The sequence below is a fragment of the Perissodus microlepis genome, chromosome 7 (genome assembly GCF_051167445.1).
Source record: "Perissodus microlepis isolate ML-2025 ecotype Zambia chromosome 7, ASM5116744v1, whole genome shotgun sequence".
In the NCBI taxonomy this organism is placed as follows: Eukaryota; Metazoa; Chordata; class Actinopteri; order Cichliformes; family Cichlidae; genus Perissodus; species Perissodus microlepis.
In genome coordinates this window covers 46,492,058-46,505,114 of record NC_140467.1, presented here as the reverse complement: position 1 = coordinate 46,505,114, position 13,057 = coordinate 46,492,058, and the positions used below count along the sequence as shown (strand labels likewise).

Below are 13,057 nucleotides of genomic sequence, written 5' to 3'. Positions count from 1 at the left end.
TAGGCCTCTTTGATGAGCAACAGACCACACAGACGTGAAACAAAAAACAGAGGACGACTTTTAGCGATATGTGGGCTGCACATGTCTCTAAAAACCCCTTTTCCAAACAGCTATCTCTGTTAACTGACAAATAAACTTGTGAGCCCTGCACTTTTGTCTCTTGGCTTAAGGGTTTAGTCTTTTGGACAAAAACATAATCGAAGATCATTATCTGCAAGTTGCAATCTGTCTTATATGATAGCATCGTGTGTGCAACAAAACACTGAGAGCATCTTCTGTAAAAGTTTTCCTGGCAGTTGTCTTTTTTTCCCGTTTGCATCTCTCTCTGTTTTTGTGCCCCCTCGTCTCTGTGGCAAACAAAGGATAAGGTCACCTTCTTTAATTAGGAAAAGCTAAATAGTTTTAGGGGTTTTAACTCTTTTGAGTAAAATAATGTAATCCCCTTAAGCAGGATTACCACACTGCTGTCAATCTTTGTTTGCCGTTAAGTGGCTATAGCACAAATATGTTATTGTTTGGGCTTTGTTAACCTCTTTGACTCAACACTTTAAAATTAACCTTGTTGACAAATCATTAAGCGCTTTTATTGGTTTTTAACGAGTGTATTAAATAATTTAAGTTGCTTTCAGTCGTGTGTCAGTTGGTGCATGACCTTTTCTTTGGGTCAAAAAAGCAAATAATCTTTAAACTGAAGGGGACGTCTCTTCATTTTTGGCAACAATATCTTGACGCTTTGATTAAATATTAAGCTGCCATCTTGCAATCCTTGTCCTCACCAGAAATCTTGTAATTATGATTTTGTTGTACCTAAATCTGTGGGCCTAATCTTCCCTCTTTTTTCCCCCACAGACTGACATGAACATGACATCTGGAGGAGTGGAAAGATGGTTTTAAGATTTATGTAAGTAGGTTTAGAGCCAGCACCGACTCATGCACTTGTGACGGGGAGGAGTTAGGGAGGGTGTGGAGGCTGGTGCCCGCAGTGGTCGCACTGCCACCCCTAAATCCAGCAGGGCCAAATCCAACAGGACGTCCCCTCTATGACGTGCAGCGGGGGTGCCGCATGAGCAGGGGGTCTCAGAGCAGGCGCTACTTTAAAAGCCGGCTCCGAAGATGCTCCACAACCACCGAGCAAGATACCTGGGTGTTGTGCGCAAGTTTTCCAACGTCGCCCGACTTTGAGCTACAACTTTATCAAAAGGGGTAATATTATCTGTGAAGAAGTCAGAGTGTTTTGTTATTATTATTATTTTTTTTAACTTTTGGATATTTTTTCTGGACTTATCAACCAATGTGGCTTCTTGGATCAACTACCCAAGTAATGATGATGGATGAGCGCATGTCTCCCTCCGCACGCTGCGTCCAGAACCCGGGGAGCAACCCGTCCACGGTCCACAGCATAGAGGCTATACTGGGATTTAAAGAAGACACCATATTCCACAAGTCAGCCTCCTATAACGTAATGGAAAGAGTCCAGGTCAAAGACGCTGAGCGCAACGGGAATGGGATAGTGAGCCAAACGAAGAAAAACCATTACTCGGAAAGTTGTGACAGTAAGTAAATTCGGTTTTCTTCACATTTAGTCCCGCGTCAGTCAATCTGAGTGCAAAAACAATATGCTGAAAATATGCAGACATCCTGTGGTTTAGTTTGGATTAAAGTTGTTTAAACTCCAGATAAAGTAACACTTTGAATTCAGTTTTTACCCAGAAGGAAATCAAAATGTATTTTATATTGGTGCAAATGTCTAAAAGGTTATTTTCTTTTTTTAAAGGAGAGATACAAAAATACAAATGAAATAATGAATGTTTAAATAAATACATTAAAATTTTTAAACAAATCTAAGAAAAAAATGTAAAATAAAATTTTTAATAAAAGCCACACTGGACTGGAAAAAGTGGAGTTACCATTTTATTTTGAAAAGCGAATTTTAACTCGGCTAAAACTTCCAGTCCCGGTGTTTGACTTCTTCCACCGCCTCCTCTCCTTACAGGTGTGTGTTGTGGCAGCAGCACCGGCGAAGCCTCCGTGTGCCCGGACTCACCGGACAGAGACGGCAAACTGTCCGACGACGAAAGCCACAAGAAGAAGCACCGACGGAACCGGACCACCTTCACCACCTTCCAGCTCCACGAACTAGAGAGAGCTTTCGACAAGTCCCACTACCCGGACGTGTACAGCAGAGAGGAGCTGGCCTTGAAAGTGAACCTGCCCGAGGTCCGGGTGCAGGTATGTCCCCGAAGCAAAACCACTTGTTTTATTTTATTGCAAGTACCTTTTATTATATTGAAGACCGTTAGGCCTGTAAGTCAAACCATAATGATGACGGTTCCTATGCTTATAAGGCTAAATAAATATTTTTTTTTAGATCTTTTTAGATTAAATTTAATATATTTATTATATATTTCTGAATATTTATGTTATCTTTTAGAAATGTAGAGAAACGACGTGTTCGTTTGATTTGCAAAAAATTACTTTTTGATGCCTATGATCAATATAAGATCATAAATATGATAAATATGATGGAATATTAAAACGATCATAAATGTTTAATAAAAGTGACCACAGTGGATTTTTTTTTTTTTTATCTAAGAGGAAATGCTTATGTATTTGTTTGAACTGTAACCAAGCGAAATAGGAATCAAATTTATAAAATTAAACAAATAAATTAATAAATAAATGTTGAACTTGTCTTTATGTTTTTTAAACATTTAAAAGAAATTTGAAAAATGGAATTTGAATCCATTTCTAAATCAGTTTCACTTTATTGTTTGTGCAGCGACACAGCTCAAAGTGCTGGAATCCAAAAGTTTCCACTGACACTATATTTAATTCCTTTCTTCTGCATTCATGTTCAAATGCTTTCCTGCAATATTTTATTTCACATTCTAAATTATAGAGGTTACAGTTTACATTTATGACTGATTTTGGGCCTAAAATTTGTATTTTTCTGCATTTCTACTGGCTGCTGGGTCGATTCATAGACCTCATTCCTTTTTCGGGTATAAATCAAACTTTTAGGGAAATGTTTTATCAAGATAGACAGATGATTAAAAAAAATCTTTATATTTTCAGGTTTGGTTCCAAAACCGGCGAGCCAAGTGGCGTCGACAGGAGAAGCTGGAGGTGAGCTCCATCAAGCTTCAGGACACCCCTTCCTCGTCTTTGCTCTCTTTCAGTCGTTCTCCCACCAGCTCTCTGGGCTCCGGGCTGCAGCTGGAGCCCTGGCTCTCCACCCCGATCACCACCTCCACTTCGCTGCAGTCGCTCTCGGGCTTCGTCAGCAACTCGCAAGGCCTCCCAGGCACTTACACGCCTTCTCCTCCTCCGCCCATGCCCTCTTCCTTGCCATCATCCTTCCTCAACTCCCCAGCCCTGGGACACAGCTCTCACCTGCCTCACATCAGCTCTATGTGCCTGCTGCCCCCGGCATACCAGTGCTCAGCTGATCCGAGGAACTCCAGTATTGCTTCACTGAGGATGAAGGCTAAGGAGCACATTCAGTCTATTGGGAAGACATGGTGATGCTGGGTGGACTTTAAGACCCCTGAACACATCATGATGAATCTTTTTGGAGAAATCTGGCTTCATTTTCATGATGGGATTGTATTTTTTTTTAAAGACTGACAACTCGAGCTGCCCTTTGGAATTCAAGACATCCACACGTACAACTTTGTGGAAAAATTGTGACACTTTATGTGAAATCCCTGTAAATATGAAGCCGTCTCTTCTTCTTTGTCTTCACTGTAAATTGTTTCATTGTATCAGCCAGCCCAGTCCGCATCTCATCCAGTGTTACTGCCAATAGAACAAGTACAGAGCCTACTGAAAACTCACCAATGCCTGTTTATGCTTCCTCTTGTAAATGGATAAAAGGAGCATTTTAAATCTTTACTTGTTTCTGAGTCTGAATCATAAAATAAATGTATCAAATGGGATTACTTTCCTTATGCAATAAATTGTTTGTGTACAAATACATTAACAAATTTACGATTTCTCCCGTTTTCATGCGTAATTTGAGATGTCTGACAGAATGAAATGATGGTAGATTAAGTTTCCATCAGGAAATGCATTCATTACCTGCAGAGGTGTCTTCAGTATCACACTTGTGTAAAGATAAAAAACTCTGCACATGTTATATGGAAAATGTTAAAAATTAGCCCGGTACAGCGGTGAAAGGTCAGTAGACCCAGGGAGCTGCATTATTTAAATAAAAAACATTCCTGCTGTGAATCTAAGTATAAAGATTCATGCTTCTGAATTATTAAAAAAAAAACATATGGCAGGTTTGTTACATGCAACAGGCTTAAACTCGCCCACTTTCTCTCTCTGTTTAGGAGAATGAGTCCCTCAACCCACTTATTTCCTCCTCATTAACTCCTGTAAACTTTATCCCATTCGCTCCTGGGATTAAACCCATAATGGGGGTGAAAGTGGCTTGTACTTCTATTGTTTGCCAATCATCCTTAACAAATGAGTGAAAAAGAAGCAGAGTGAAAACTTTCCTCTGGCTTTAAGAGAAAACTGTGCGTGTGTGTGTGTGTAAACCAAATTGCTGCAATTAGCACTTCCTTCTGTCTGCAACTCCAGAGGGATGATAATTATCATTAATCCAACTACCCAAAACACACTCACACAAACACACACAAACACACTCACACGCACGCGGCTGGTATCTCTGCGTTTTTGTGCTTGTGCGTTTTTTCCTTCTAATGAGAAAGTGTGATCATCCATTTTCGTCTGCAGTCGTGATTATGTCAACATTTTAAAATCCACCTGATTATTTGCTCGAAATGAAAGCACTCTTAGATTGACGCTGTGCGACATCTAGTGGTACAAACTGGTTACTGTACTGGTGAAGTAAATCTCAAACAATTTCAGAAAAAAAAGAAAAAACGGTAAAGGACACTTCTGACATGCAAAGCATGCTTTGACATCCACAGTGCAGTTATCACAATGCCCATTTTATTTCAGATTCTCAGCTTATGTAACACAACCTTGTCAGATCGTTCAGCAATCAAAACGCTGCATGATATGCATACAGGAAACCAAAATGAGTGATGAAACAAACAATCTGTTACAGCAGAATAAAATATACAGTGTGGATATGTGATTACAGAGTACTTTAAGTTGATAATGATGATTGCTTTTAAAAAACAGAAATTCATCTTGCATTCAGGTGGAGTCACTGTCTTGCAGTTTCAAAGCCAGAAGAAGCAGGTCTGACATCTATAAAGTAGTAATTACATTGGAAATGTACACATGATTAGACGTAACATTGGCTCACTTGATAATTGAGGATTTGTTCCACACACATACCTCTGCCAGATATTTTTCTCTGTCCTCTTCTCTCCAGTGGCGCTGAAGCAGCCTGTCTGCAGTTTGAGGCATCATCTGATTTGGATTCTCTGGTTGCATCAGAGCCTGCATTAGATGCTGTGTGAGCCGGGCTGGTTTTAGGGCTGTCAGGTAGTCCCTCTCAGGGTTTACCTCCTGCTCCTCCTCTATGCTCTTCTTTCCCATCAAGTGACCTGGGAAGTTGGAATTAAAAGGTAGCATTCTGAAGAATCTATTCTAGAGCGTCTTCTGAAATGTGTGCAAAGCATTTTTTTTTCTCACTGCAAAGTGCTCATTCCTTCTGGTGTAACTTATAATGTGTATATATATATATATATATATATATATATATATATATATACATATACATATATATATATATATATATATAGAAAACAACAACAGAAAACAAATGAATGATTTGAAGTGACCCAGGGTTATTACAATTGTAATAAATAGGCTATTATTGTTATGAGTATTTCTTTCAAAGAGTGAACAGTCCTGCGAACCTTGCGATATATTCGCCAAATACATAGAACAAAAAGTAATATTAACTTGCCTGCACGAAATTATTTTTTTTTAGTAGATTGTGTGACGGTTTCCTTACCTACTGCCCAGTGATTGCCTCGTGGATACATTTTCCCAACAACTGCTGCAGGGCTCTCTGAGCAGTTCAAAATACACGGTACAGTAGCCAGAATAATAAGAACTGGCCACACGGGTCTGCAAGTCCATGAATACCATAAGCACTCTCCGCCCATGTTGTCGGAAAATATAAACGTAAATATAAACAAAAACAAAACACCCAACGTATGTTAGTCCTCAAGTTACAGTTAATCGGCTTGATCTATCTTTAGAAGATCTCCACCATACTCGTTTTTTATTCGCGTGAGCCGATAAGTTTGGAAACAGCTGTCCAGTTGCAAACCTGCTGAGGTTCCACTCCCGGCGCCTTTGATAGGAATGGCTAACGGTTCAAAGTTAAATGCCCCTCCTGACACAGCCGTACGTCAGTGGGTGTCTTAAGTAGCCCGACGCTGGTGCCAAAATGAGAAAGTGATGATGACAAATTGTCATCTATACTCTGTAATTATCGATCGCTATTGTTTGCCCAGAGATTGCTGGGTGATTGCAGAAGATGTCAACGTCATTTCACGCGGATGGACGAGACCTCAGTAATTGCCTCTGTCTCAATGAGCATGTGAGGAAAAGCTGTGACTGAAGAACTCTTTGGGTCATTTACATGTACATTACACTATATAAAAAAAATAATACTAACAAAATGAAATAGGGAGGTTTTCACGTAAAAGAAATGAGTCATTTCCACTGAGTGGCTCATTTTAGGGAAAATCCATACATTTTATGTGTTTTATTTAAATGATACATCAAGACTGATCTGTTGGAGTTACTTGTACTTCATATGCAGATTTGGAAATGCATTGTATGCAAGCTGAAATCTTGATCCAAAGAAGCAGATAGTAGCAGAAAAAAAGCCTGAATATGAAAATCATTAGGCCTTTGCCCAAAACACTTTTCATAACTGTGATGATAATAATGGACAGTTCTTAGAAATCAGTGTAAAATTGAATTAAACTCACTTTTTCTGCTTAAAACAACGCTTCATGGCTGAAATCGTTTGCTCAGATTCTGTCAAACCAAGTGAAATTAAACATTCATAAGCAAGCAATATTTCACATGTAAAGGTCTGCCTATAAACTGTTAAGGGGAATTCAATGTTCCCCGCTGGTGTCCTTTGTGCACGTCTGAAAAACTGATTAGCTGAAATGTTGTCTTTAAGAAGACATGAAACAACAATGGAGTGTACCACGAAGACGAAGAAGTCCAAATAAACATAAACATCAGAGAATAAATGCACAAACGTTGGCTCCAAAGCACAGTTTTCAATGTTTTAACACTTGGTTAAGCTCCACTACCGGCACAAATATGAATAAGAGTATTACATATTACTGTTTGATTCACATGTTTTTGATGCTACTGCCAAGTGACAGCAGGCGTGGGTAAATCACACACTCTGAAAAGTTTCTGCCACGTTAGTGGGACATTTTCCACTTAGCAAGCGTTGGAAGACTTCTGCAGGTACGTTCGCCCTCAAAGTTCAATCCTCATAACATAAAAGTTTACTTTCTGTGATCGGTAACTTTCACACGCATATGACCTCAAATACACATGTGAACATGTCACATGTCACAGTACAGTCAAAATACATGGGCTGTGAAAAATCATTGGTTGCCCAGTTGCCCACTGCACTGCATTTGTTATTATTTATTTATTTATTTGGTCTTGCAAGCCAAATGCAGGTACTTGCAGCAGGCAACTTTTGATCAAAGGGTGACGTAACATGTTGCCCGGTGGGTAGCAGCCTGTCTTCAAAGGTTGTCCAGTGCCTGTATTGCTTTGCAGTTAAAGTGCAGTTGAATTCTTGCAGTAAATACTTTGCTATTTGTGGAGCAATTTCGACATTTCTGTTTTAAATCTACACATTTCTCACTGGTCTCTGAATGTCAGCAATTAATGTGAATTTCTGTGTAGGAGGGCAACAATTCTGCAACAGAAAACAACAGATTTGCAATATTCCCTTATTTATCACAGTTACTCGCCATATTATCACAGGCACCATGTAACTGCCAACATGGCATTATTCAAGTCAGAAAATTATAGCAGGCTGATTTCATCTTACTGCCATCTTATCGTCATCTTTAAAGTGACCAAAGCAACTTGCAAGTGACTGCAAGTGGTTGCAGACCTGCTCCTTGTTACAACAACCAAAGGCATTTACATTGCAAGTTCATTGTTACTGTAGCCTCACTTAGCCAAGCGTGTTAAGGCTCCAGCATACCACCTTTATTGGTACCCATAGCTTTGCAGATGCAGATCTACACGTTGCAGTTGTCTGCTGGAATGCGCTATTGTTTTCTTGGAGGACAACACATCTCCATGGGCTCTGCACTGTTTAAATTCCCAGAAACCTTCTCTCTGTATAAGAATGACATAAAAAGACACCATAAATCTGTATTTTCCAATATGGCAGCGTTCTTCAGACCTCAAGTATACAGTTATTACAATAACCCCAGAAAGCAGGATATTATGTTAATAATATTTCTTACCTCAGAGAGCGCTATTACTCAGGTAATAAAGTACATCACATGTGAGAACTGTTATACATATACAGTCTATACAATGAGACTTGTTTTTTTTTTTCAGAGTAAGAGAAACTGCCCCCTGCTGGTCATTAGAAAGAATGCATGCACACCGATTTCTCTTTTCAGAAAAGGAAACCTTTCTTCTTCTTTAATACACTATATGGATACTTATCAGTCAATGTCTTTATTTCTTTTGGCTAATAGGAATTGAGGATATTACTCTTACTTGTTTACTTCTTTAAATCTGTCTCCTGTAACTCCCTGTAAGTATTGGCCCATAATAGATTATGTCAGTGGCTCCTACTCTGGGAGTTCTGCAGCACAAACTCCCAATGAAAAAAGTTACTTCAATAGTCTAAATAGTATATAGAGCAATTTCTAAGTTGTGGCGGCATAAAATACAAACATGCTGATGCAAAAAAACAAACAAACAAAAAAAAAAAACAGCTCACAAAAAATAAATAATGGCTATCCATGACTCCTATTACCACCTGTAACCGAGGAAAACTCCTTATGTGTAGGGAGGGGTGTTTTCATTTGGTTACTGTTTGAAGATTTTTTTCCCTAGTGCTTCAAAACTGCATTTATTTTGACCTACAATATTCAATTACAGCTTTTACCAGATTAGAGTTGCTTGCTTGTAGTAATCGGTTATTTTGGTCAATACTCAGATCACAGTTATTTGACACATCACACACTTTTGCATTTAAAAAAAAAAAAAAGTGAATTTAAAACCTGTTAAAAAATATTATATTTTCAAGGGAATTTCCTTGAAATGTAAATACAATCCAAAAGTAAAGCAAAGGAATGTGCTGAAATGCAAATATAGGAATTATTTTCACAAGCAACTGGAGCCAAATACAGCAGCACAAAACGCACACTACTCTAACACAAGATTAGTGACTGTGTGCTAAAACATAGGAGGAAATCCTTCAACTTTTACTTCTTCCTTTTACACAACATCGAATTGTCTTCACGTTTTCTGCATGTTAACAATTTGTAACTATCGCTTTATTTTCAAATCACAGAAAGTTATGCACACACATGAAATAAAACCAACGGCTCTTACAAGATGCCATAAATAAGAGTGATGAATATTTTGACACCTGTTGTGTGCTTACTTACATCTGCCATCCTGTTAATGAAGAGTCCAACTAATTTATTGGCACACTTTATTGCAGAGCACGGAAAGGTCAGCAGTGTGAATTAGGCAGTCCTCAAACACAGTGAGGCACCCACGTATGTACCCGTGTGAAATTCTCGTGCTTGACTGATCCCTTTCATGACTTTATTGACATACAGATTGCTGGAGGTACAGAAATGATGAGGACAGATAAGGACTCCATGCAGGGAAATACAATTTTGTGTTGAAAAGACTAAGGGTTCCATCTGGATAAGTCCACACACAACCCAGCAGAAAATTCGAGTGCGTATGGCTCCTAATATCATATCCTCATTCAAGAATGACCTTAACAAAGCAGGATGAGTCACCTATGTTTAAAGGGCAGCGACAGATAGGACGCACAGTGCAGCGTCTTATCAAATATTTGTTGGTTTATTTTTATGGAAGACAACAAGCCCATGTAACAAAAAGAAAAATGTAAAAAAAAAGACCAGGAATATGCAAGATGCAAGAAATACAAGGTTCAGTCGGAGGTTATTCATAAAGCCATAGTTTCATTTATCACTTTCACCTTTTTTACTGTAACTGCTCACTTGGAACATTTTACCAACAAAAAAAGGAACAAGATGAAAAAAAACATAATGAAATTACATTACCACCTAGTGAAAGTATGAACTTTGGATTACCCCACACTGAGAAGTGAAGGAGGTTTTCATTAACTCATTCAACGATTCACTAACACCTACTCATGTCTGATTGCCAGGATTTGATCACTTATACTACAGGTCACTTTATTTTTTATTTTTTTACATTTTCAGCCTCATAATTAAACCAACTTAAACCACTTCTCTGAAAGAATAATTGTCCACATCAATCAGCATTTTGTATTTGGAAGGTAATAATTATAGGTTGTGACTGAATAAAGTGAACTTTGAAAGTTTTATTAGTAGTTTTCAAGCATAAAAGGCAATTCTTCACCATAGGTTGCCATACCCTACCATGTTTATCATTAAAAAAAAAAAAATCTTAACACGTTCAACTGTAAACTCTATATTGCGCTCCCTTTGTTGGGATTTTAAACAGCAGATGGCAGTGTGGGGTGAATTTACAAAAGACTAAATTTGTGATTGAACTAAGAGTTGCAATATAAGTATAATATGTGATGTCAAAAGGCATGAAACTATTGATTTTACTTGTTTGATAAGTCTACAATCTAATTTTTGTTATTACTGTTATATAGTATTTTTTTCAGCTTAGTATATAATTATTTTAATATGAGTTTTGAGCTGTGAGTATCATGTCATATGACGCATTGGCAGCGTTCATTAAAATGAATAGTTTGCTTTGTGTTTGTCACAGTTTTGAGTGTGAAATCTTTTCAGAAAGCCAAAAACACAATATTGCTTTCATTTTATTGCATAAGGAACCTACAGTGGGTTGTTTTGATACAAATGCCATGATGGCTTGCTCTAACTCATCAAATGAGTCAAAGAAGCTAATAATAATAATAATAATAATAATTACAAATGAAAAATGTTGGAAAGTTTTGGTTTAAATGAAGGCAAAGAACAATGAGAGAAAAGAAAATCCCTGTCAGGAATAGATTTCATGTCTTCCCTTTCTTTGTAAATAGTTTCCGATTTACTCAGCATCAAACAGTAAACAGCCTGAAAAAGTACTCACACATAAACAATTACTCCAACATTAACCAGTCTTTTTGTGTTCCCTTGAAGAGTAATGCATCATATTTCAAATGTTCTTAGTGGTTCCTTATTACAAATTACACTGGTATTGTGTTACTAAAAGGTAGTATCTAGTAGTATTTATTTGTTCAACAAATAGCAGGTAATGATTACATTTAGGTCCATCCATTTTAGATCAATGATGTAAAATTGTTTCACCACAGTGGATTTTAAATCAAACAATCAATACATGATGGAAGTGCAGATTTTCAGGTTTAATTCAAGGGGTTTAACAAAAGGAATTAAAACCATTTTAATAGACATGCCCCTATTTTTAGAAGCTGAAAATTAACTGGACAAAATAACATAATTGTAACCCTAAGGAACTGTTTTTAAAACTTGGATGACAATCATTTGCGACTAGTCACTGCCTGAAGTCTAGAACTAATGGACATCGTCAAATGTTCTGCTTCCTCCCTTGAGATGCTTTTCCAGGTCTTTACTGCAGCCACTTTCAGTTGCTGCTTGTTTGTGAGTCTTTCTGCATTCAGTTTTGTCTTCAGTAACTGAAAAGCAGCTGTACTGGGCTGAGATCAGGTGACTGACTTGGCCACTGAAGAATCACATTTCTTTGCCTTGAGAAACTCTTGGGTTTCTGTTGTAGTTTGCTTTGACTCGTTATCCAGTTGCACTGTGAAGCACTGTCTGCTCAGTTTTGGGGCATTTGGCTGAATACACACATACATCCCCATGACATAACACTGCCCCCATACATTATTCACTGTTTAATGAATGTACAAGTTAATCTTGATTTCATCTGTCCAAAGAATTTTTTTTCCCACACTGCAGACTCCGATCTTCCTTTTTTTTGGGTGTAACCATGGTTTGAGCCCTCTGTATTCCCATTCATGAATTTGATTCAGTTCAATAAAATGTTATTATGTAGCACTAATAGAGCGAAACCCCAACAATCAAACAACCCACTTTGAGCAAGCACTCAGTGACAGTAGGAAGGAAAAACTTCCTTTTAACAGGAAGAAACCTCCAGCAAAACCAGGCTCTGAGATGGACAGATTGTTCATTAAAATTATGAGAATCTTGTGTTCAAGTCCTTGACTGCCTTGAAGTTTTGTTATTTATATTTCTGTATTTCTGACTATTGTTTGATTATGTGAGTTTCCCTTTCATGTCCAGTCTGTTCTCACCTCTCTGTCTTGCCATCATCATCTACTGCTGAAGTCTCTCTGCTCTCTGTGTGTTCTGCCTCCGTGGTTGACTGGTTTCTCTGTCTTTTCATGTTAATAAATCTGTTGTCCTGGTCCCTGTGTTTATCCCTTAATTTTCCTGTTATAATCTGTTTTATCCTTTTGTCAGTCATATCTTCATGTCTGTTTGTCAAGTTGTCTTGGTCTGGGCTCAGTGTGTGTTATTTCCTGTTTTATTTTGATAGTCTCCTGTCTCATGTGGGTGATGTTCAGTTTTGCTTCCCTTGTCTCGTCTGGTATGACACAGCGGATCCTCTCTGATCCCAGCCACCGCAGCCACAGACTTTTCACACTCCTGCCGTCCGGCAGGCGGTTTAGCAGCATTCAGACCCGCACTAGCAGACACAGAGATAGTTTCTACCCACAAGCCACCAGGCTTTTGAACTGCTGACATTCTGCACACACCATTACACACTCACTACTCTACACACTGTCACTTCAACAAATGCCACTTAAATGCTCATTGCACAGGTTTTTGCACAAACTGTA

The 13,057-nt window shown here is 38.2% G+C and overlaps 2 protein-coding genes across 3 annotated transcripts; one reads left to right on the top strand and one right to left on the bottom strand.

Annotated features, from left to right (window-relative positions):
* Window positions 1-949: 949 nt before the first annotated feature.
* On the top strand, window positions 950-3,894 carry rax (retina and anterior neural fold homeobox). Of its 2 annotated transcripts, XM_084935446.1 has the most exons (4): window positions 950-1,203; window positions 1,320-1,553; window positions 1,994-2,229; window positions 3,076-3,894. In XM_084935446.1, the coding sequence occupies exons 2-4, from the start codon at window positions 1,322-1,324 to the stop codon at window positions 3,523-3,525; spliced, it is 918 nt and encodes a 305-aa protein (XP_084791572.1). In that variant the 5' UTR covers window positions 950-1,203; window positions 1,320-1,321; the 3' UTR covers window positions 3,526-3,894. The 2 variants fall into 2 exon arrangements, with proteins under 2 accessions (XP_084791572.1, XP_084791571.1); XM_084935445.1 differs by having other exon boundaries at window positions 951-1,553.
* A 1,055-nt stretch (window positions 3,895-4,949) lies between these two features.
* grp (gastrin-releasing peptide) lies at window positions 4,950-6,480 on the bottom strand. The gene is made up of 3 exons (XM_084932603.1): window positions 5,945-6,480; window positions 5,320-5,531; window positions 4,950-5,229 (listed from the first exon to the last, which is right to left on the bottom strand). Exons 1-3 carry the CDS (start codon window positions 6,096-6,098, stop codon window positions 5,176-5,178), a joined length of 420 nt encoding a protein of 139 aa, XP_084788729.1. The 5' UTR covers window positions 6,099-6,480; the 3' UTR covers window positions 4,950-5,175.
* Between the last annotated feature and the right edge of the window lie 6,577 nt (window positions 6,481-13,057).